Source organism: Manacus candei, unplaced genomic scaffold (genome assembly GCF_025592945.1).
Source record: "Manacus candei isolate 608988 ecotype Guabito, Panama unplaced genomic scaffold, ASM2559294v1 h1tg000063l, whole genome shotgun sequence".
NCBI classification, from domain to species: domain Eukaryota; kingdom Metazoa; phylum Chordata; class Aves; order Passeriformes; family Pipridae; genus Manacus; species Manacus candei.
This window is the reverse complement of record NW_026138111.1, coordinates 3766377-3788736: the sequence shown is the minus strand read 5'-3', so window position 1 is coordinate 3788736 and position 22360 is coordinate 3766377. Positions and strand designations below refer to the sequence as shown.

At 36.7% G+C, this 22360-nt stretch overlaps 1 protein-coding gene across 10 annotated transcripts in view; it reads right to left on the bottom strand.

The window, feature by feature from the left end:
* KIF21A (kinesin family member 21A) overlaps window positions 1-22360 on the bottom strand; it is an 87905-nt gene that overhangs the window by 37531 nt on the left and 28014 nt on the right. For all 10 annotated transcript variants that reach the window (XM_051805221.1, XM_051805220.1, XM_051805223.1 and 7 more), the window contains exons 2-11: window positions 18239-18461; window positions 16773-16955; window positions 13720-13869; window positions 12897-13031; window positions 9663-9830; window positions 8127-8242; window positions 4063-4258; window positions 3058-3247; window positions 2284-2347; window positions 1408-1611 (exon numbers count right to left, since the gene is read on the bottom strand). In XM_051805221.1, the coding sequence (XP_051661181.1) occupies window positions 1408-1611; window positions 2284-2347; window positions 3058-3247; window positions 4063-4258; window positions 8127-8242; window positions 9663-9830; window positions 12897-13031; window positions 13720-13869; window positions 16773-16955; window positions 18239-18461 (1629 nt within the window). The remainder of the gene's footprint in view (window positions 1-1407; window positions 1612-2283; window positions 2348-3057; window positions 3248-4062; window positions 4259-8126; window positions 8243-9662; window positions 9831-12896; window positions 13032-13719; window positions 13870-16772; window positions 16956-18238; window positions 18462-22360) is intronic.

The window sequence follows — 22360 nt, the reverse complement described above, 5'->3', positions numbered from 1 at the left end:
AAGTAGTCAATACTTCTGGATCAGACTACTTGGCTACCCCATCACAAGATGATTGTCCTGGTATGAGCAAGTTTGACTAGATGCAGAAATTTCTTTCAGAAAAAAAAAAACAAAAGAAAACAAAATGAACAACCATTTGTTTTACTTACTACTGTACGTATAGTATAATTTTCAAAAAAAAATTTTTTTTTAAATCATAATCTCTTACAATAAGAGATATTACTCAATGTATCTAGTAACCTTTATACAGACACAATCCTGTCTTCTATCTAATATTCAAGCCCCAACCTAAAACTTGAGGCTCTATCTAAGCATGTAGTTAAATGCATGCTTGATTTTAAAATGTGTTAAAACATACAAAATCAAAACTCTTTGTTCCTGCATTTATAGTTACAGGTCATACGAAGTGCTTGGCCTAAGAGAGGCCAGAACATTCTGCTGATTTTATTTAATACTTCCATCTTGCTCTCAAGTTCGTACAAACATGAGACAAAATCCATCAAAATCCCCATAAAAGTATAAGAGCTTCCTGAAAAATAATATGCAAATGAAGAATCGAATTGTTATTAAAATGAGTGTTCTCTACAAGTATCAGACATTTGTGTGGTGAATGGATTTATAGATACAGAACCTACTTTATACTTGGACTGTATTTCCAGTTTATACTGTTTTAGTTTTACTCTGAACTTGTAGAAGTCTGAAGGACCATTATAAAAAAGAGTAATAGATTAGAAGTATGGGGAAAATTCAGATAAAAGGGTGAGATTTTCAATGAAATCAAAGTCTCTGAGTACACAAACAAAGCCTTGTTGTATTAACTGCTGTCTGAACAGGCATTTATGTCATTGTCTATGAGGATTTTAGTAGATGAGAAGTTGGACAGCAAAACAGAGCAAAGCATGATGTTGCAGAGAATTAGGAAACCTCAAATTAAAAACATTCATAGAAGCAGAAGATAAAGCAAAAGAAGCCATTCCAAGAATCACCAAAAAATTCCCAGCTATTCAGAATACCTTTTCTTCAGAAAGCGGTTTCAATTTTGACAGAGTTGAAAAAAAGTTTATCATTTTTTTTAAAACTTCTGTTGAATTTCAAATGCATTAAAAAAAAATTTTAAAATATCAAAATCTATAGAGAGCACCTGTGCTTTTACCATTGTGCATAATTATATATAAAAATTCATTATAACAGAGACATTAATTCTACAAATATTGCATACTTCACTGGAAGAAAAGATGCAAAAGAAAAACATCTATAACTTCAATGCATAAAAGGGTTTGAAGGAACAGCAGTTTAGAGTCCAAACCCAGACAATAACAATAAATTAATATTTAAGTCTCAATCGTTAAAAAATACACCTCTTTACTAATAAAGAGAAAAGAAATAGCATTATAATTTGTACACCACCTCTTTTTCTTTTTCCTTTCTTTTTTTTTCAGCTTTTCTAGATCTTTCTTGGCTATATCTAGAATTTCCATTGTCTCTTTCTCTGAAGAAAGCATAGAAGCAGAAAATGCTGATGGTCCACCAAAATATGCGGCTCTTGATGAAGCTCTTGACAAGTTGCGTCGAAGATTTTCATTCACTGCTTCACTTTCTAATAATTTTGCTCTTAATAAAAAAAAAAAATTTAGACCATGAATTACAAGTATTGCCTATACATGAAATGTACACTCTTTATCATCTGTACCTTCAACACATTTTCTTTGGAATACATGAAAATACAAATGTCTGTATGAACATACACACATATATGTACACATACATATCTGCATATGGTATATGTATATACATGTTACATGAATGCCATACAAAAGCTCTAGCACTAAGTGGGGATAGGTCAGATAATTTTTTTGCATGATATGTGTCCAAGAAATAGATAAATAAAAATATCTAAAATATTTAGAGGGTTTTTTTAAATTTAAAATGAAAGCAGGGGCCTTTTTTAACATTAAATTACACATAATTTCTCAGTACTATAATTTATACACAAGGCTATAAAGTTATTAAATAATTGTTCCAAGTTTTGCTGTCCTTTGTGCAACAATATCAAGTCATCATCATTATTTAGGCAACATCTTAGTCTCATTTCTGTTGTCAGTTTCATCTTTAACATTTTACATTTTTGTAGCCAAGAGCAACACCAGATGGTCTTAGAAGCTGAAGGACCACTTTACTAAAGTAATCCCCACAGAGGAAAACAGGTGAAGCATTTACTTGCTAGCACTTCTAGTGTTTTGGGTTTATTTTTAATAAAAATTGTTCAAATATTTAGGCAAATACCTGAGATCTTCAATTTCCTTGATATAATTATGAATCATGTTGCTAATTTCTTCATTTCCTTCTCCTTTGAAGGACAGAGAGAAAGAGGTAATGAGGGGAAGAGAAAGATTAAGGAAGGATGGTACAATATAAATATCTGAATACAGCTACTAGGCACAAGGTACCAGCAAAGATAAACAGTAACATGGGTTACACATTAAGATCTTATCTGATTTGTATAATATCTTTCCTGCTTAAACTGAATTAAGTCTTTGGTTCCTCCGTCATATGATCATCATGTGATTACCATTAACCTTTTCTATTTCATTTGTTTGCCACATTAGCACATTTTAACAATGCATAAATCAAAAGTAACCTGACAAACCGTGCACAGAAAAAACAATGCAGTCATGGTAAGTCAATTGGTTGATTATTCTATGAGGTGACAAGCAAGTCAACATTCACCCATCTTTGTTTAGGTCCCCATCCAAAGCAAAATATGTAAGTTCATATGGGGCTAAGCATATAAATAATTCCTATCCAAAGGTATTATGTCATATCTCATGTTGCTCGTAGTCCTAAATGAATGGTCAAATCAGGGTACCCAACTACTAACAGAAATCTCCAGAAACAGAAGAAATAATCAGATGAAGGCCTATTCCTGCCAAAGCAGGTTTTACATTACTGATACAAAGGCATCACTTCATTCCAAGGGATCCATGAAGCAAGAGCATATACTGGATTAAAGTTCATGAACTTATGAAGCAGTTTACACACATCACACCCACAGCATACCTGTTCTGGCTAACACTTGGTTGGCCTGATCACTCATGAGCTGCGTTATTCTGGCTCTCAGTGCGTCGATAGTCTCTTGCATTGCTTTAATTCTAACACGCAGGTTGTTGTTTTCTGTTTGCAGCATCGCGTTTTCGTGAAACATGTCATTGATGCTTTCAACGCCTTCTTCATCTATAATCCTTTTACCCTTTAAGAAAGTAAAAGTATTTTATTACCAGTAAAGGGTTGACCTACATGTGACAAAATTTTAACTTAGTAAAGGCAATCCACAGATTATTTGAAATTCTAAATAGATGCTCAGAGCAAAAGATAATCTTCTCTCATAAAGTTCAGAACATTGATAAATGGATAGTTTTCAAAACATTGGTAGTTGGACAACACCTTAGCATTTGGGTCCTGTGTAACTCCATCTTAGTCTGAAATACAAGTTCTTGAAGAGGTTAAGAAATGAGAAGACAACTCTGTCAAATCAGGATACTATCTCAAGAATAACAAAGGAGTACAACACTCTTTGGTAACACTTATTGCAGAAACCATTATTTGTTTAAACTTTCAGGAAGAAATAAAACATTGTGTAGTATGAGTATTTTCCTTATATAAAACTTTATTTTTAAAACACATTGTTTTAGCTATCTAGTAAGTTTTCAAAAGCAATACACAGGAACTGTACACATTCACTTAACACAGCAGTCTAAGTTGTGGTCATTTTTGCTTTGGAGGTGATTGTTTCTCATTGTTGAACATGGCAAGGTCAATTTTTGCCTTTCAAAATGCAAACAGCATGCAGCATCTGTTAACATCATTGGCATTTACTGATGTATCTTTTCTTTGGGGACATAATCTAAGTTTTCTAAAAATATCTGGTAATCACTGGAATTAGAAGTGTTGTTTACATCAAGGTTGGTATTCAAACGTGTATGAAGTGGAAGTAGTCAACAGAAAAACAAGCTGTGAAATTATAAGCATTTTAAAGCAGAAGAAATCCTAAGAGGGCAAACTTACTGTTTTGTATTCCATGAGTTCCATCTGTAGCCGTGCAATCTCACTGCGCAAAGCATTTATTTGTTGACTAGCCCTATCCTGATTAACCATCACCTTGTTCTTGATGTTCCGTGCCCGATTGGCATACTTTAATGTGTTCAAGGTTTCCATGAAGTCTCGATCTGAAGGGCTTACACACGCTATCATGAGGGTTTGACTGGAAGTTAAAAAACACAAGTCAGCATTACACAAAGAAAATAGAGAGAAGCCAACAGGTCTTGAGGTAGAAGGTGAAACAAGAATAGCAACTTCGTAACATTTGTGAAAATATTTCTTGATCTAACTCACAGCAGACTGTGAACCACAAAGGTCAGCACTATTACATCTTGCATCACCCCAGTATAGTGTAGGAGATACTAGGTCATCAAGTGTTCCACACATTTGCCATCAGTCAGAAGGAGGCACAAAGAATATATACAAGTATCATTGAAAATATTCTGGGGTAGCATTTGCTATCTGTACATTTGGGCTGGTTTGGGCTGGGGTAGAGTATTTTCTTCACAGTAGCTAGTGCAGGCTATGTTTTGGATTTGTGCTGAAAACACCCAATATGTGTCCTTAATGCAGATATGTTTTAGTTACTGCTGAGCAGTTTCCAGAAATATTTTTCAAATTACACTCACTTTGCCTAATCCTACATAAACTGAGATTTAGGAACTTAAGATCAGCCTAAATTCCTACACAGTGATTTGGACCATGCCACCATCAGGACTGCCTATTGTAATTCCTGAGGTGCCTACCTACTTCATCTGCAGGTTGCCCAAATGCTCCTCTTGGGTGTCCATATATGCCTAATGTACCTATTGTCTATCTCAGGTGGGACAAAAGCAGAAAAAAAGCAGAACAATTTTTCATTCCAACCAAGTGGTTTCATCATCTAATAGGTCCCTTCTCACACTCCCTGGAGCATACTCACTTCACATTAGATGAGAACAGCCTAGGGGGGTCAGAACCAGAATTCTAGCTGCAGATCACTCTGAAGGTACATACATGGCCTAAATTCTCAACAGACAGGGCTAAACATCTGCATTTGATGGACTGAGTATGCCCCTCCAGGCTTTAAAGGAACCTGCTTCTCCATTGTATATCACAGCTTAGGTGAAGCATTAGGAAGAGTGCACTGTCTCCAGGGCAAATGAGCAATATCTACATCAGGCAGACTAGATTCTGATCTTCACTTTCTATAATTTTAGACTGCGATAAACAAATGAATCCCTGCAACCCTCTGTGAGGCAAACAGTTACCCTCACTGCACCCACTGGGAAACTAAACTAGAAAAAGTAACTAGCCTGAGACTAAAAAAACCATTCAGTTTCAGCAATTCTTCCTCAGCCCTTGGTGGTATCTTTGTGTCAGTCTCCAAACTGAGTTTAGTCCTCAAGACAAGAGTATGCAGGATTAAGAACAATTTTTTAATTCTGACATGAGGAATACTTCTGTTTCCAGTTGAGAATGAGCTTACATTTCTACACCCCAGAGGACTGGTTCTGCTATGTCTCCATCTTGAAAACTGAACAACTTGAACTCCACTTTCCTATCTGAATTGTGTAATGGATCAGGATTTCTTAAAGCTGTTCTACTCCCTTTATTTTACCACTTCTTTAAACTGCTCTCCCAGCTCCTGAAGTTATGAAAGTTCTTATCTTTCATATTATACACTATAAAATTCGTTTTAAAACACCAATGCTCTATATTCTTTATTGAATAATTCAAGAAACATTAATATTTAAATGCTGCTTCAGAACTGTTAGAGCATTATACTTAAAATGAGGATTATGCTGAGAATAGTACAGTGATACAATGCTTTTATCATTGTTAACTCAGGACTTATTACAGTCTAACCCAAATCACTACTAGTACATTTTTGATACATATTTTTAAAGAGAGAAACAGTAATCTGGACTGTAATACCTAGGGTGGAATTTGGAAGGCTGCAGAACAGGCTAAAAGAAATCTAAATATGATTCCCTGGAAGAAAAACTGCATATTTGTTAAAATTTAGCTTCTCACACATTTTGGTTGCCAAAGCAGGGATAAGAAACCATGCAAAATGTGTTTATGTGTGTGTGTGTGTGTATATATATATATATAAATATAAAAAACTCTCTTCCTCAACAGCAAAGTGCTGATTTGAGAAGTCTCACATACATAAAAAATAAGGGGAGGGGAGCATCCACGCATTTAACATCAGCCACAAAGAAACAGAAAGAAAATATACAACTATCATCAAAAATGTTCTGGGGTAGCATTTGCTATCTGTACATTTGTGCTGGTTTGGGCTGGGATAGACCTGATTTTCTTCATTGTAGCTGGTATGTGCTGTTTTGGACTTGTGCTGAAATCACCTACTGTGTGTCCTTAATGCAGATATGTTTCAGTTACTGCTGAGCAGTGCTTGGACACTTTTCACCAGCAAGGAGGCTGGGGATGCACAAGGAGTTGGAAGGGACACAGCCAGGACAGCTGACCCCAACTGACCCAAGGGATATTCCAGACCATACAGCATCATTCTCAGCTTATAAAGGTGGAGGAAGAGGGGGATATTCAGAGTGATAATGTTTGTCTTCCCAAGTCACCACTACACAGGCTGAAGCCCTAATTTCCTGGGGATGGTTGAATACCTGCCTGCCCCTGGGAAGTGGTGAGTGATTCTCTTGTTTGCTTTGCTTGCATACACGATTTTTGCTTTATCTAGTAAACTATCTCAAACCCTCAACTTTTACCCTTCCAATTTTCTCCCCCATCCCACCAGGGGTAGTGAGCAAGCAGCTGTGTGGAGCTTGGCTGGTGGCCGGGGTTAAACCCGACACCACCGTACACTAAACTCTGCAATTTCTCCTGAAGAACAGGAGGGGGAGCAGCGGAGCTGTAAAATAAAAAAATATTTTGGAGTCAAATAATGCTTCCACAAAGTGAGATTTTAGAAGTGGTTTGAAAAAATGCTCACTAGTTGGTGTATTTGACATAAAATTTAGTGAAGCAGAAGAGCTATGCTCTTGCTTTCTGTTGATTTTTTCATAATTCTTGAGTTTCTTTTGCCCTTATATATTTCTGAAAATTCTAGCCTTTATTTTACTTATTTTGTCTGGCTCTGCTTTTCCTCACACTGCAGTGCTTCAAGGTGTTATTAAAGTTCTCTCTCTGAAGACCAGAGCAACGATTTAAGAATTTCCTTCCACTTCTCCGTATTCCTTTGTGGAATGCTCAGAAAACTGCCTACCCTCCTAAATATAAGAGCCAGGCATATTGAATCACATAGAGCAATAAGAATACTTACCCTACCAAAATATACTCAGCTATGGTCGCTCTTCTATTTGGACATGTTAACATTACAGATACAAAATTTGTATTATTATTTATAAATTTGTCCATGCTTTCTTAGATAAAGCCCTCATAGGCCATAACTTCTCTTCATTGTATATATGGAGAATATATAAAGACAGGTTCATACCAACAACCCTGGTGATACGCTAATTTGTTTTATTAGGCTACAAACCAACATCAGATAACTGGACAGATACACCATGGCTTGAAATATATAACCTTTAAAGAGATGGCAGTGCCAGCGGCAAGCTGACTCCAAGTTCCTGGGCATGGCAGTCAGGGCAAACAATACACTTACAAAAAAAACAAAACAAAACCAAAGACCAAAATCACCCACAACTCTAAATCAGAAATTCATCGCAGCTTTAAAATATGCTGTAAACAAAATGTACCATTTATACTATCTACAATCTAAAGATGTCTTCATGGAAAGAACATGTCTGGAAATGTAAGTTCTAAGTACCTCAAAGCCTCATATCTAGTAAAATTATAACAGCACTGAAAAGAACAAAGCAAAAATCCTCTTTCAAAATCTTTTCCCCTTCATTGACAACATTTTTGTCACAACAGCAATTTATCTTCAGAACCTTCCTCCAGTGGTTATTTTTGTTGTTATTTAATGTTTATTTTACTTTCTGAAGATTATAAACTCGTTCATGCTCATTCACAATAAAATACATAAAGTGTTCCAATTTTCATACCTGTTTCCCCCAAGAGAGTCTTGAAGTAGCCTTGTAAGCTTTGAATCTCTGTATGGTACATGAGTTGCCTTCTTACTTTTATCTCCCAATGCACTTATTACATTGCCAAGTGCCAGCTATAAGACACCAAATCATGTAATGCAGAAGTCAGAATCAGTTCCTGAGTAGTTTTATTTCAAAAACAGTATAAACCAGGGTCAGCACATTGTGAGAAAATGAATATACTCATGGAAGTTAAGATAAAAATATTTCTGAAGATTTTTACATTTACAGTAGACATGTAGAAACTTCTGTGTTATCAACAGTGCATCAGATGACTTGCAGGCTAGTACCTGCAAATGCTAAGTGTTTAGCACAATTTTATGCACTGTCTATTGATATCTCAGTCACAAACTGAAGTTAGAAATACTTCATATCTAACAAACATTTACTTTTTATGATGATAAAAGTTGATCTCTATTTCTAGCAGGGGCTACAAATTAATTTTATCCATCTGCTTTATGCTACATTTAGAATAAAATATGGGGCATTTATATGAAAAAACCCAGAATATACTACCTCTACAGATATTAAATAAAAAATGTCTAAAGATGTAAGCATTTGAGGCTTGAAATTATGTAGTCCGGGACCATCCTGTTTCATTGCTAAGAGGGTCTAATTCATGTTTATAAACAAGCTAGCATTTGGTTGTGGAATTATTTTTAATGTGCAACTGCACACACTTCATTCATTTGCCAAACTGAAAAACATGGCTCCAGGTGGCGCCCTGTCCTGCCAGTTCTTGGACTGGGAATGGTCTGGCTGTGCCCAGCGGTTGGAGAACTGCAGGCACACCCCATGCTGTGGCTGCTTGCTTTTAAGGGTTTAAAGCACTCTCAGTCTGTTTCAGAAAACTGAGGGCTGGACTTCACTGTAAATTAAGTTTTGTGGCAATATAATATTTTTATCACACTGATTTTCACCTTCATGCATTTTGTATCCTATTTGTTAAGGATACGTCTGTGTCATCTAAATCACCAAATTCCTGTTGGCTTTGTGCTTATGTTAATGATGAAATTGAACTGAATTCTCTTTCTCTTCCATATAATATAAGCAGAATAACTACAGAAAATAACAACTGTCATGATGGCAAGAGAATCACTATGCAAGTTCTAATTACAGAATACCTCACTGGTACTGCACACTAGCCCACAGCAAAAGACATGTTTGCACATATAAAATAGACATGTATTTTGTGTCTTAAAAAGAGAATTGCACAGAGCCTCCACACAGCCAAACAGCTCAAAACAAAGGAATGAAATTATAATCTCTAATATCACTGATATCTATAATCACTGATAATCAACCAGCTCTACTTTTCAGTGCAGTTTAGTAAATCTTAAGTAAAACATTTATTACAGTTAATAAAAAACTACAGAGAGACAGTACATAGACAAGAAAAAAATAGTGATGCTATAAATTATAAATTTTATTCCTACTTCAAAGTGTTTTGCCTAGGGTTGTTTTACACTATGTTGTATATTTGTATAGTCTTACTAGTCCACAGTTGATGGAAATGCCTTCTTTTGCCCTTTCTCCTGTAGCTCCTGTTCGCTTTAACCTTTCAGATCCCGCCAGATCGACAAAATGAAACTTGGCAGTAAGAGTTTCATATTCATTCATCTCAGAAGATTCAGATATTATCCTGTTATCAGTGGCATTATCCTGAAGTAAAGGAGAACCCATAAGGCTTGGTAAGATCTTTCGTATTAACATTTGCAAAGTTCAATGAACAATTAATTACAAGACTACCTTCTTTGTCATGACCATCTCCTTATTCATTCTAACAACAGTATGTTTCAAAATATTATCTCCATGTTAATATATATACACTAACATTCTTGAAGACCCAGCTCTAGATGTATGTGAATACAAATTACTTTAAGTATGAGCTACCACTGTTTCTTCATGTAGAAATGGGGGGATACATACACTGAAGTATACAAGTCTGCAGCAAGGTGGGCAACAAACTTTGTTCCCCTCAGAAATGCAAGTCTTGCATCAATTGTCAAAGGAAACTGATTTAAAAAAAACAAAACCTTAATTACATTATTACCCCAAAAAATTACCAGAGCCACTTAGTTCATAAACCTGCCAAATAACTGAAAGATATTTTGATTTTATACCACTCTAAACCCCATCATCAGCTTTCCTGTGGCATGATTCTTCAACTCACTTTAGGAATTATTGTTTGAAGCCATTTTTAATGGCATTTTTCCTAGCAGTCAGTATTCCACTAGCACTTCTGATTTAACCAGAAAATAAGGACAGCAGGAGGAACACAGGAGGAAGAAAAGGTTCCTTTCTCTCTTCCACCTTCCTCCCCCAGGTAAGCTGTAATGACTGGCACTCCATGAGAGGCTCCAGGGAGTCTCCCCAGGAACACACTGCACTAGGGGCAGGTACCATAGCCTCAGCCTCTTTCCACTTCATGTCCCAAAGCACAGCAACAAAATTATCCTTTTTCATTAGATAATCCCGAACTTTTTTCCTGCCGATTAGTGTAGTTGTACCATATACGGTGGAGTTTTATTTTACTTTAAGTGTAGTTAGATTTGTTGTCAGGAAAGCAACAATAAGAAAAATCTTTAAATCACTCACTTCTTGACCTTTCTGGTAAGATATCCAATGCAGGGCAACTTCTACTAACTTGTCATGGTGTCACGTAATAAGCATGTAATGAGTGTATGGATTTATAACATACTCTCACAGCCCAAATAACAAGTTTTATTGTTAGTAAGGCAGTAAGGCAGATTGTTCTGGGTTTTGTATAAAAAAGAAAATCAAAACAAAACCACAAACCCTCAGGTATTCATTCTGTGGCAATGGCCTTGCTCAGCTAGCCCACGGCTCCCTTCACTACTGCAAGGGATAATGCAGGTCTCTGCAGACCAAACTATTCTCATGGTAGTGAAATATTTCATGCTTCTAAAGTGGTCTCCTTTAGCCACAGTTACAGAAGAGAACAGGAATTGTGCTACTTCCACAAGACCAGAAATCATTATTTCTGTTATTCTGATGTTTACCCAGACTCTCACTCCCAGCCCTCAAAGTAATGATTAATGCACCCTGTCACTCTCATTTATTTAGCAAGTGAAATGTACATCTAGAAACTTCTAAGAAGCATGGATTATGTGAAGAGAGCTCAAGGAGCAGCGTGACTGTGCTCTGCAGCCCTGGCTGCCTGCCAGCACCGGGCACCAGCCACTATGCACAGAAGGGACACAGCCAGCGCTGTCATCCGAGAACGAGAAACTGCGTTGCCCTGGTAACAAAGGTCTCCCAAAACTCTTGTCTGCAGAAACTTGAGCTACATCTACCCTGACCACCCAATAATAGCTTGTATTAATTTAGATTCTAGGAGTGTTCAGAGGCCAACATCAGGTCTATCCTCTACTCTCCTAAACTCCAGAGGGAAAGAAGAGGGTGCTGTCTTCACAGATTAAGGATATAGAAACACATAGCTCCAGGGAGTCAAATTATCTTGTGCATATCTTCCAAGTAAAGGAGAAACAAAATAGTTTGACATAAGGTAGAAGGTGGCTACCTATTCCTCTAACACAAGCCTCTGTAAGAAAAAAGGCAGAGCGAGGCAACAGTCCTGCAAGTGGCTCAGCTGATGTGGAAGGCTGCGAGTGCATCAGCACAAGGGACTGCTGTGCCAACAGCCTCCAGGAAATGAGGTTCCAAGATGACTTATCTCACTCTCCATAGACAGTTTTCAGCAAAAACCTCCAAGCAGACAGTGTCACCACACAGTGACTGAGGTGCCCTGTCTGGGCCCTGAGTGTGATGCCAGTTCCTCCCGAGTGGAGACAGCTGACCACACCACCAGATCCAGAGTTTCAGCATGGAAAGCAGGAAGAAGTGTTTTTAGCACATGTATAAAGCAGGTCTACATACCACAAAGGACCAGGAAGGGACCCTCATTTTGCCTGCAAATGATTATTTGTAGTATTAAAAAAAAAGGCAACCCCACCAAGAAGAACTGAAAATCCAGTTCACTGTTCCACATGCCAATGGGTAAAATGCAAGCTAGGCATTATTTAATATTTAAAAAATTTGTTACCTTAAGAATAATCAAGTCCCCCTGAAGGTACCATAGTTTTCAGTAATTTGGATTTATTCAGAACTTTCCTCTTTACAAGATACACAAAGAGCAACTAACTTCTACAGAACAGCACCATGTTCATTCATAATCTAAGTTTCAAGCTAAGCACATAGACTTAACAGAATACCTGCACCCCAAATATATATCTATTTAAAATAAATACACTAAGGCTTGGAATTTAATGCTTTTCCACTTGTGCCTTATTGGATATCAACAAAAAACTTACTCTGAAATATCCAAGCAGTTCAGTTAGCTGACTGCAAGTTTAAACCCACTAACTGCCAAGACACTTAAGTGTCTTAGTGCTTTCCCAATTAAAGACAAATTACATTTTAACTTTCTCGCTTGTGTATGTCGCAACAAAAGACCGTAGAAAATGCTAGAGGAAAATAGGCAGGTTCATGTAAGAGGCTGCAGTTTATGGTTGCCTCTGGCTAGAGGATGGTTACATATGCACAGATTAAATCAAATTATTATAATGCTTAGCAAATTCATCGAGCATTATGATGACTGTAGCATCCTTATTAAGCGCAATTCAAATAGCAGTGGTTGCCAAAATTTTCCCCATTTTGAAAAATGGCTACTAAAGGTAAGTTTAATAACAGAAAAAAAATACATACAGGATTAAATGCAGGACAGACTCTGGTTTGACATAAGTGTATAGTAAAGATAGCATGTGACCGTGAGCTCTGAACGTTCATCTGAGTGCTGGCGGTGGTTCGAGACAAAGCTCCCAGCTTCAAGCACTGCATCATCTAGAAAACAGACAAGAAGTACACTGCATTGCTTGCTGGTTAAAGAAAACGTGTTCCTATAACACTTATTGTTTCAGATATACAATTAAACTTTTTCTCTTTGCTATGAATTCAGTTCCTACAAGCCAAAAAAGCACAAAGATTCTTAAATAAGCAAACTAAAAGTATTTTCTGTGATTCCTGAAAGAAAACCCTTATATCTTTGTATGCCTCTTTTTACTGTCCCCTGGTAGTAACAAAGTTATCTTCATTGACCTGTAGCGACAGATGTATGGGGTTTGTACCTTTTATATAAAAACGTGGAGCACAGTAACATTTGTATTAGATTTGCAATGCATATGAAGAGCAGTTTATTTCATATCAGTCAGGAAAAGTAACATATATAAGATCTGGAAGATCAGATTTACTACATGGCCAAAACTTTCTCTCCCAGCAGAACTATATTATTAACAAAAGCCTATTCCTAGCTTTAAATGAATGTATCATGCACTTAATATCAGACACTTACCAGATTCAAGACTACAGAAATTAAGAAAATAAAAAATTTAGCTAGGTTTCACACTTAAATTGTCCAAGAGACAGATACTAGCAAGCATAACCTCTATTTTTAAATGCCCATCAAAACATAAAGACAACATTTTTAGAATGTATTTGGTATGCTACAGAGTAATTTATTTTCAATTATCACCTCTGATTCTCCATTCACAGTTCGGGTTGTAACACCCACTGTATAAATTCCTCCTGTTGAATCTTCATGTATTTTAATATTTGATTTTTTATTCTTTGCATCGATATCACGTGTGGTATCAAACAGATCAAGAATTTCTTCATTGTAAAGCTGAGGAGAAGGAAAAAAAAATATCACTTTAGGAAGGAATTCTTCTAAAGACTAACAAATCTGTGCATGGCACATACCAAAAGACATAAAAATCCAAATGTCTCAGCTCCCAAAAAAAGAGTGCTGTGAAACATCCAAACTTACAAGAACAACACATAACAAGAGCAGCTGTAAATTAAATGATCCGCACAACTTTCTATTATGCCACCCAAAGAAGCAGTAAATTCCTCCATGTTGCCAAATCTGAGGGGTAATTCTTCGGTGGGACTAGGGAAGAGAAGGCATTCGATGCCAGCAGAACTAGAGTGGCAGTGGTTTCTGTGGTAGGCACCTGCTGTCTTCAGATTTGACCTTGGGCTTTTCTTTTGTTGATTCAGTTGACTGCACCCTCCTCCAAACTCACTGCACTTGCTCTCCCTGTCATCACACCTTTCCTCATATCCTCTCTCACACCTTAATAATTCTACGTCTCTCTTTCGTTTAGATAAACTCTTCCTGCTCTCAAAGGAATTTGACGTAGAATAGTTTTTGTGCAAGCTGCTTCTTAAAAAACAACCAAGCAGCAGTCCAAAAATACTATGGCATAGTTTCTTGAGCAGGGCTTTTGTACTACATAAGAATGTTCTGAGTTTTACAAAAGGAGTTTAGATCCAATTGAAGATATTGGGGGAAAAACAAAGCACTATCCTGCTGAGAATCTCATGGCTCAGGTCTCTGCTGATGTACACTGAAACATTTCCAGTCTTTAATTTAGTTATACCAACTCACTTCAGCAGAGCTCAGGTCAGACTAATTCAATTCCTGATGAAAATCATTAGGTAAAAGTTAGAGAACCATCACAATAGATCTGTATTCACCCAGAGTACTTTCTCATACACTGAAAGTGACTTTCTCCTCTCACAAGCAAAAAGTCTTACCTGAGAAGAAAAGGCTCAGTGTTTGTGAATGTGATGCTTTTAATCCTTTACATATTGAAAAAGGAATTGTATTTAATTATTAAGCATGGAATTCAAAGCAGGAACCATCTTACCAATGTTTTATCTTGATGAGAGCAAACAAACTTATGCCACAGTTTAGAGATCCTGATAATGCACCTGCAATTGCATGGGACTGCATATGCCTATCTTTTGAAAAAGCAGGAAAGCAAGGAACTAAGGGAGGCAGACTGCAGCAAACTAAAGAAAGGCAAGAAAGTAGCAAACAAAAGCCACCGTTCCCTAGAGTTATCCAGCTGTAAGACTTCGAAGTTATTCCAAAATATAATCTTGCTTCAACTTGTTCAATCAGTAAATTATAGTTTATGCAATTCAGCTCTAATGGTAGATAGGATGGGAGGAAGAGGACACTTTCTGATACAAGAGTAGTGTATAATACCTAACTAATCAGAAAAAGCTCTTTCTGGGAAAGCTCTAATTTAACCTTAGTAGAACAAAAAAAAATCTACCAACAAAAATGACATTTTATTAAGGGAGAAAACTATTATATACATCATTTAACCTTTCTCTAAATTAGATAAGACAGGTTTCAGTATGCACATTTCATCTGAAATACGTGGTAACGACTGCAATTCTTCATACCATTCCCCCTGTAGCATTTAATTACTGCTCTGTATTTTGGGAGTCAGCCACATTTGTAATGTTATGTCAAAACTCATAATAAATTCAGAAACCACACTGGTTACTACTCCTTATGCTACTCATGTTGCAGCTGCCTAAGCAGAAGCAAAGCTGCAGCTCCCTGATGTGCAAACAGAGAGAAGAGCAGAGCATTCCCACAGCACGTTCTCAACCCAACTCAATGGCAAACATTAGTCAGAGCAACACAGAGTTCTGCTTAAGGTTAGCAGTGACAAACCTATACCAGTGCAAAACTACTGCCAGCTTGTTAATCTTTAGAACAGTCATAGGAACACATGACTAAAGGACTTAATTTACTTCAAAAGTAATAAGACCAACAGATTTTCTCTTTGGTAAAATAAAAATGGAGTTTTTCCACCCCTAAAGTAGATAAAATCGTAAATACTGAACTAAGCAATACAAATTTACACCTGCTCTTCCTTAAATTGATTCTTCCTGTCCATGTGCCTAAAGTATCAGATTTTGCAGCTTGGTAGTGAATGTAAATGTGTTACACCCAAATCAATCAATTTAAAAAGTAGTTTCATAGTCAGGAGACACAGCATAAAGACACAGCAAGACTTAAACCAACAGCTGCTGCAGGTCGGAAAGGTCACAGATGTTACAGCCTCTTTACCAGTAACTGTGTCTATAAGCAAACACAAGGGGAACAGTTTTGCCACAGCATTGACCAGGGTTTTCTCTGGGTCTAAGGAAAAAGGGCATAGTGACACAAAAGTGTCACTATTAGAATAGTGACCCAATCCTAAACTAATGGGAACTGCAGAAGGAAGTATTTTCATGCTAGATTTCTTCTTTGGCGAAAGAAATATAAGCCTCCTGAACAGATTTTGTAAGCTAAAGAAATCTATGGCAAAGTGGCAAAAGCAGGCAAAGCATGCTCACTATTCAAAGCCACAAAGTATAATTGAGGGGGTTTTTTATAGTTTCTTGCTTTAAGGTTTTGCAAAGAATTACAAACAAGCTTGAGCAACAGGCAACACAAACAAAGGCATGCTACGGAAAAGGATAAGTTCTGACTAACATAACTATTTCTGTGCTTCAAAATAATGCTATAAAGGGAAGTATGAAAATAACTGGAATAAGGATCTTTTTCATAAACTGAAGAGCTGAAGCAAATCCTATAAAATTTCCTTTTGAAAACTTGAAGATTAATTCAAAACATCTTGTAAGAAAAAAAATGTAAAAGAAGAAACCAGAAAAAATATTTAATTGGTGTTCTAAAAAACCCACAAAGTTACACCCAAAAACACAGATCATATTTACCTCTAAGAACTGTGCATTCACTTTAAAATCTGGAGGTGGAAGTCCTTGTTTAATAGCACCTTGCTTCTTTTCTTCAATACATCTGAAAAGGTGCTTAACAGCACGTGATATAATGCCTTGTTCCTCTTCTGTTATGTTGACATCAAATCCAGTGCCCATGGTGTATGTTTTGCCAGCACCTGTCTAATTTGAAAAAGGAGTAGTCACTAGAATGCATGAATAGCACCAAATCATCACAGAAATGCAGTTTGTGAACACTAATCAGTCTCTCATCTTTACAATATTAACACACACAACAATGGGTCATTTTGAAAAATGGATGAACAGCAGAATTTGGACCAACTCTACTGTTTATCCACAGATCACATACAAGAAGGGAGAGACCAGTTCAATCTTTCATAACCTTTCCCCTGGAAACTTCCCCTAAGCAGCTTTCATCAGCCTTGAGCTATCATCTCTGAGGTCAAAAGATGAGTTAATGTTTTCAACCAAGGCTGTTAATTAAAGCATGTATTTTGGAGGTAGAAGTGGTATTCGCAATTTTTTACTGAAATAGATCAAATTACTCCCTTAATTACCATGTCGGAATATCTCAGGTATTATATTCCCATTGTTCTCACTTTATACTGAAAGAATCTTCACTGGGAAATTAATTTAATTAAATGTGAAGTCCTATAGAAGACAAGGTAGTGTTGTGTTTTCACTTAATTAGTGGGTCAAGTCTAAGACAAAGATAGGATCACACAGCTGAACATAATCTGCTAAACTGGATCTGCAAACTGCTTTGTTTCACTAGGATTAGACTTCACTTAGCTAACTTGAGATGCGACATTCAACAGTGGTGAAAATTCAGCATGCAAGACCTAATTTTATGCAATTGATTCCTAAAGGAATATTCAGAAGACAGTAACACATTCTCTACAATGTGCTCAGCTTTGAGAAGTCAAATGTGTGCTAAGTGTACTAAGAGGGTGTGTTCTCTAAGAAAAGTTTTCTGACTTTGGAATCTGATCTCTACATTTTGCCCACAAACAAACAATGTGACCCAAAGTTCCACAGGATCTATTTTTAAAAAGCTCCTATTCCCAAAAAATGTGTGGAAATGCAGAGGGTTGGATAGTTATTCAGAAAAGAATCTCATTACAACATATCTCTAAATGTCAACTGATTAAGTCAATAATTTGTATTGCTGCATTGAGGTGAATGTAGGAAGTATATGGACTGAGACTATTTTCAGCATTACTATTACTTTCAGATCTACTGCCTATATATATATTCTGTGTTTTCACTGCCAGTTTACACAGAATCTATATAAAATCCTAATGAGTCTCCTACAGGATAACTCATTGAAAATAAATCCAAGATGCTAAAAAACAGATTCATGCACTTCAAAATTCAGAGAAAATCAGTTGCAAGAAACTATTTATTCCAAAATTAACACTTCAAAATAAAATTATAAAGCTTACCTGGCCATAAGCAAAGACAGTGGCATTATAGCCTTCAAAGCAGCCTTCAATCAGCTTTTCTATACACTGTATATAGATCTCTTCTTGCTGCGAGTCAATGTTAAAGACATAATCAAAAGTGAAGGCCTTATCTTTTCCCAAGAACACTTGAGGTTCACCAGGTGTGACAGATGTACAAATATGGCATCCTTCAATCTTCTCTTTGGCTAGCTGTGGTCTAATTCTGTTTTCGAAGAGATAAAAAGAACTATTAGAGATTCTCATCATCAAAAAGGAATATACAAACAATAAAAATAAGGGATGAGAAGAAGTCCTTACTGGCTGAAAAATCAGAATTTTTCACCAAGCCAGGAGGTTTCCAGTTGTCTGAGCCACAGAACTGACTGTATCAGAACACCAGTCATAAAACTACCCATGCAAATAACATTTTTTCTGAAGGTTCACCTACTTCAAGTTGACAACCTGCCTCAAACTCTTAATATTTCTGTATGTATACTATACATTACTGAAGAGTAACTTTCATAATTGGTTTCAAGTCAAGCTTTTTAGTTTTATCCTTCTTCTTCATGTTTTCACCATAAAAACAGAAATTTTAATGTTATAGGAGTTTTTTTTACAAGAAAGATAAATGTGAAAAAATACAGGATATTTTAAATAGCAATTTGGGAGCAGGGACCCACCAAAGCCTACATGTCATGTTAAATGAAAGCCTCCCTGCTATGAGAACTATGACAGCAAGGAGAAGGCTCACATTTCTTCTTTCCCTTTGACAGGAAAGGAGCTTTGTCACAGCCAGAATACTTTTGTGAAATGTTTGGTTTCAGTGAAGAAGCATATCTTCAGACAAAAAAAAAAAAAGAACAATATCTAACAAGTTCTAAAGGTAAGATTCCTCACTATCTTCCAATTGAGACAAATTTCAGCTTTTATTTCAGTTTGTTCTGTTTCTGACAAAATACTTTGTAGAATATAGCTACCTTGGACTTTGTATATCATTTTATTAATTCCTCTGCTTTCTTAACACTCTTGCAGTCTTGTCAAAATTGAATTCATGTACTGTCTCATGACTAATAATGACTGTGGAAGTTAGTGATTCAATTGGTTTAATGATTAACTATCAACAGGAAAACTCTGGCCTACATAACACATTATTCTAGCTGTAATTAACTAACAATTTGTTTACAAAACTACCTTTTTTTAAAGTATTTCCAAGTTCCCAAAGCAGCACAAAGAAAACCCCCCAAATCCCCCCAAGAAAAACCAAAAAAAAATCACACAAACAAACAAAAAAACCAAACACACAAAAAAAAACCCACCCCACATCAAATGTGTGTAAATGTGTGCAGGTTAAAAGACAGGACAAAGGCGGCTATGGTAAGGGTGATAAAACATCAGCAATACAGCTACATACAAACAAAATCATGAAATATTTTATATAGATTATCCATTTATATAAAGCTTTAAGTACCTATGTTTACTTCAGTGTGGCTACTTTTAGTTACACAGTATCAAAGATCTATGCAGAATATACTTTAAAAGCACATATTTATCTCATATTCCACATTTTAGAGTAGCTGTGCTGTCTTGAAGCAGATTCCCCAACATCTTCACTTATCACATGTTGGTTTGGATCACACAGCAGTTTCAGAGTGCACAATTTACACCCCGTTCAGAGGAAACTAAGCCAAAATGCTTGACTCCAAACACACAAAACTTGTTCCAAAATCTAATGGGAGCATAAGGGCCCAAAGCTACCTGCTGATCTACTGCGACCATGCCAACACTTGCTGATGCAGAGAGACCAAGTCTCCAACAGCTCTGAGTGGACTGCTGCAGACTAAATGAAATTACATCAGCACACGTACACTTTAGATCAAGTTAGAAATATCTTACTTAAAGGAAAAAAATCACAAAACATTATATATCCTCTTTTTATTGCAGATTCTGAATTTTTCATTCATCCAGGGATGTGCATTGCTGTCAGGAGTATTTTTCAGATTTTTTTATTCTAAGGGTTTCATTATATCCCAATGTGTGACACTAGAGATTAACCATAATTTATTTGTAAGGTTTTCCACACATTTAATTCCATTATGGAAAGTTCATTTATGATCAGGAGGTACCACCCTCGTCAGCATACCCTCTAGAGTGGAGCAGAAATCAAGTAAACCTTTGAAAAATTTCATTAAAGGAAAGATCATATCATGTGTAAAATAAAATTTGCATTTAAGGACACAAAGTGTGTAATATAGTCACAGACATTCTCTCTAATTACATCATTATCATAAGAGTTTTTTCTTTAAATGAAATAAGAATGTTAAAAGTAATTCAGGACTCCTCCAATAACAACAAACTTGATCCACTAGCACCTGTGAAGACTAAACACAAAATCTGATTAATATGTACAGAAGCTCGTAATACATTTACTTCCTTCTAAATTAAGGAACTTTTGGTAATAAAATAGCTTTTATTTCTAGGTAGAAAGTCTTCAAAGAGAAATTAATCATATACCTTTTCTAAAAGCATTCTACACAACTGGAAAGTTGAGCAAATAAAACACTGTAGCATGCTGTCTAAAACAATATTTAGAAAATGCCAACTCGGTAGGTTATTCTACTGTTTTCTTTTAATGCCGTGAAGTCAGTCAGAGGGTAAGCTTCTTTTTCAGACTAAGTACTCTTATTCTTTCACTAATCCAGTGCAGACAGTACAAAGGCCATCAATTGTCCTTACAAGAATAAATTCTGAGGGCTTTTAGAACTCCAGAGGTATGTCATTGTTTTACAGTGCAAGAAAGCCAAGGAAGACCTTTTCTAAAAATCTAGATGGAAAACACATTTCCAAAATCAAGCATTCCAGAAACCCAACTTTCCTCCACTTATGAAGGGCTTTTACCACTAACTTGCAGAATGAAGTTGACAACTTCAAAAAAAAAAATAAGTTTTTCTTCATATGTTTTTGTTCTGTGCTTACGAAAATTAATTAAGTTTCTACACTGAGGAACTGATTCAATTATGACAGGTGCCGAATAAATTTCTCCTTTCTCCTGCTAAGTAAAGGCTCAGAGTGACCACAAAGAGGAACAGCATGCCTAAAATATCAGTGATTTGCATGGTAATTATTACAGTGATGACAGCACTGTAAAGTGAGCAGTTTCGATGTCGCCCTGCAGAGACTTCCCATGAGAATCGTCCCAGCTAGGGCCCTGCCTTGCAGCCAGGCAGCACCTCCCAGAGCTCAGCTGCTACAAAACCCTGCACAACAGCAAGCCTATACATATCAGCCCAAGTAATCAGCCCACAGCAAAACACCATTCCAGAAAGCAGCTAAGCTGAAGGAAATCTGTGTCACTATTAGCAGCTTGTTATCGGCTCAGTTGCTTCCCCTGCGTTGTAACACAACATTCAGAGACCCAGCAGTGATGATGGTGTCCTTCCTCCCTAACTTACCACTAAATCTGAAGGCAGTGCTAAGACAAAAATACATTTTACTAGCACTTAGCACAAAGGAAAAACAAAGCAAGACTTGACACATCAGGGAAGCTTCAGCCCAAAGATAGCCCTTCTCCTTTTGTGATTACTCTTCCACAATGTCCCACTCTGCCATGTACTTGGGAGAGAGCAACCAGAGAGAAATCATGGCTGCATCAGGTTTGAAAGACACCTTCCCCAAGAAAGGATGTGCAGACAAGAGATTTTCATCACCTAACCTGAAGTCTGCTCAAGGGATACTTCATGCTCTGAAATCTACATAGCTCTCTTGATAAGTTTAGCACCAAGCTAATATGATGACCTTAAATGAGAAAGCAACAGATGCCTCCCCTTCAATCTGATTTCTGGCCACTTACGAGCAGTGTGAGTGGATTACCTGAACCTCATGGCTCTCGAAGTCTTACTGTTTGTATCGAAGGTGTGGCCCAGCAAATAAGTCCTCATGCAAGTCAGATTCTGCTCCAGCATTGGCTATAGGATCATTTCCTCCCCCTCCACCCCACAGTTCAATTGGGAAAGTGAGTTTTTCCTTCTGCTTACAGCCAAACCTTTTGCACTCTCATGCCTTAATATGGTCACTTCTGTCAGCAAAGCAGGCAGCACACACGCTTTAAAAATGTGAAAGAGTTCA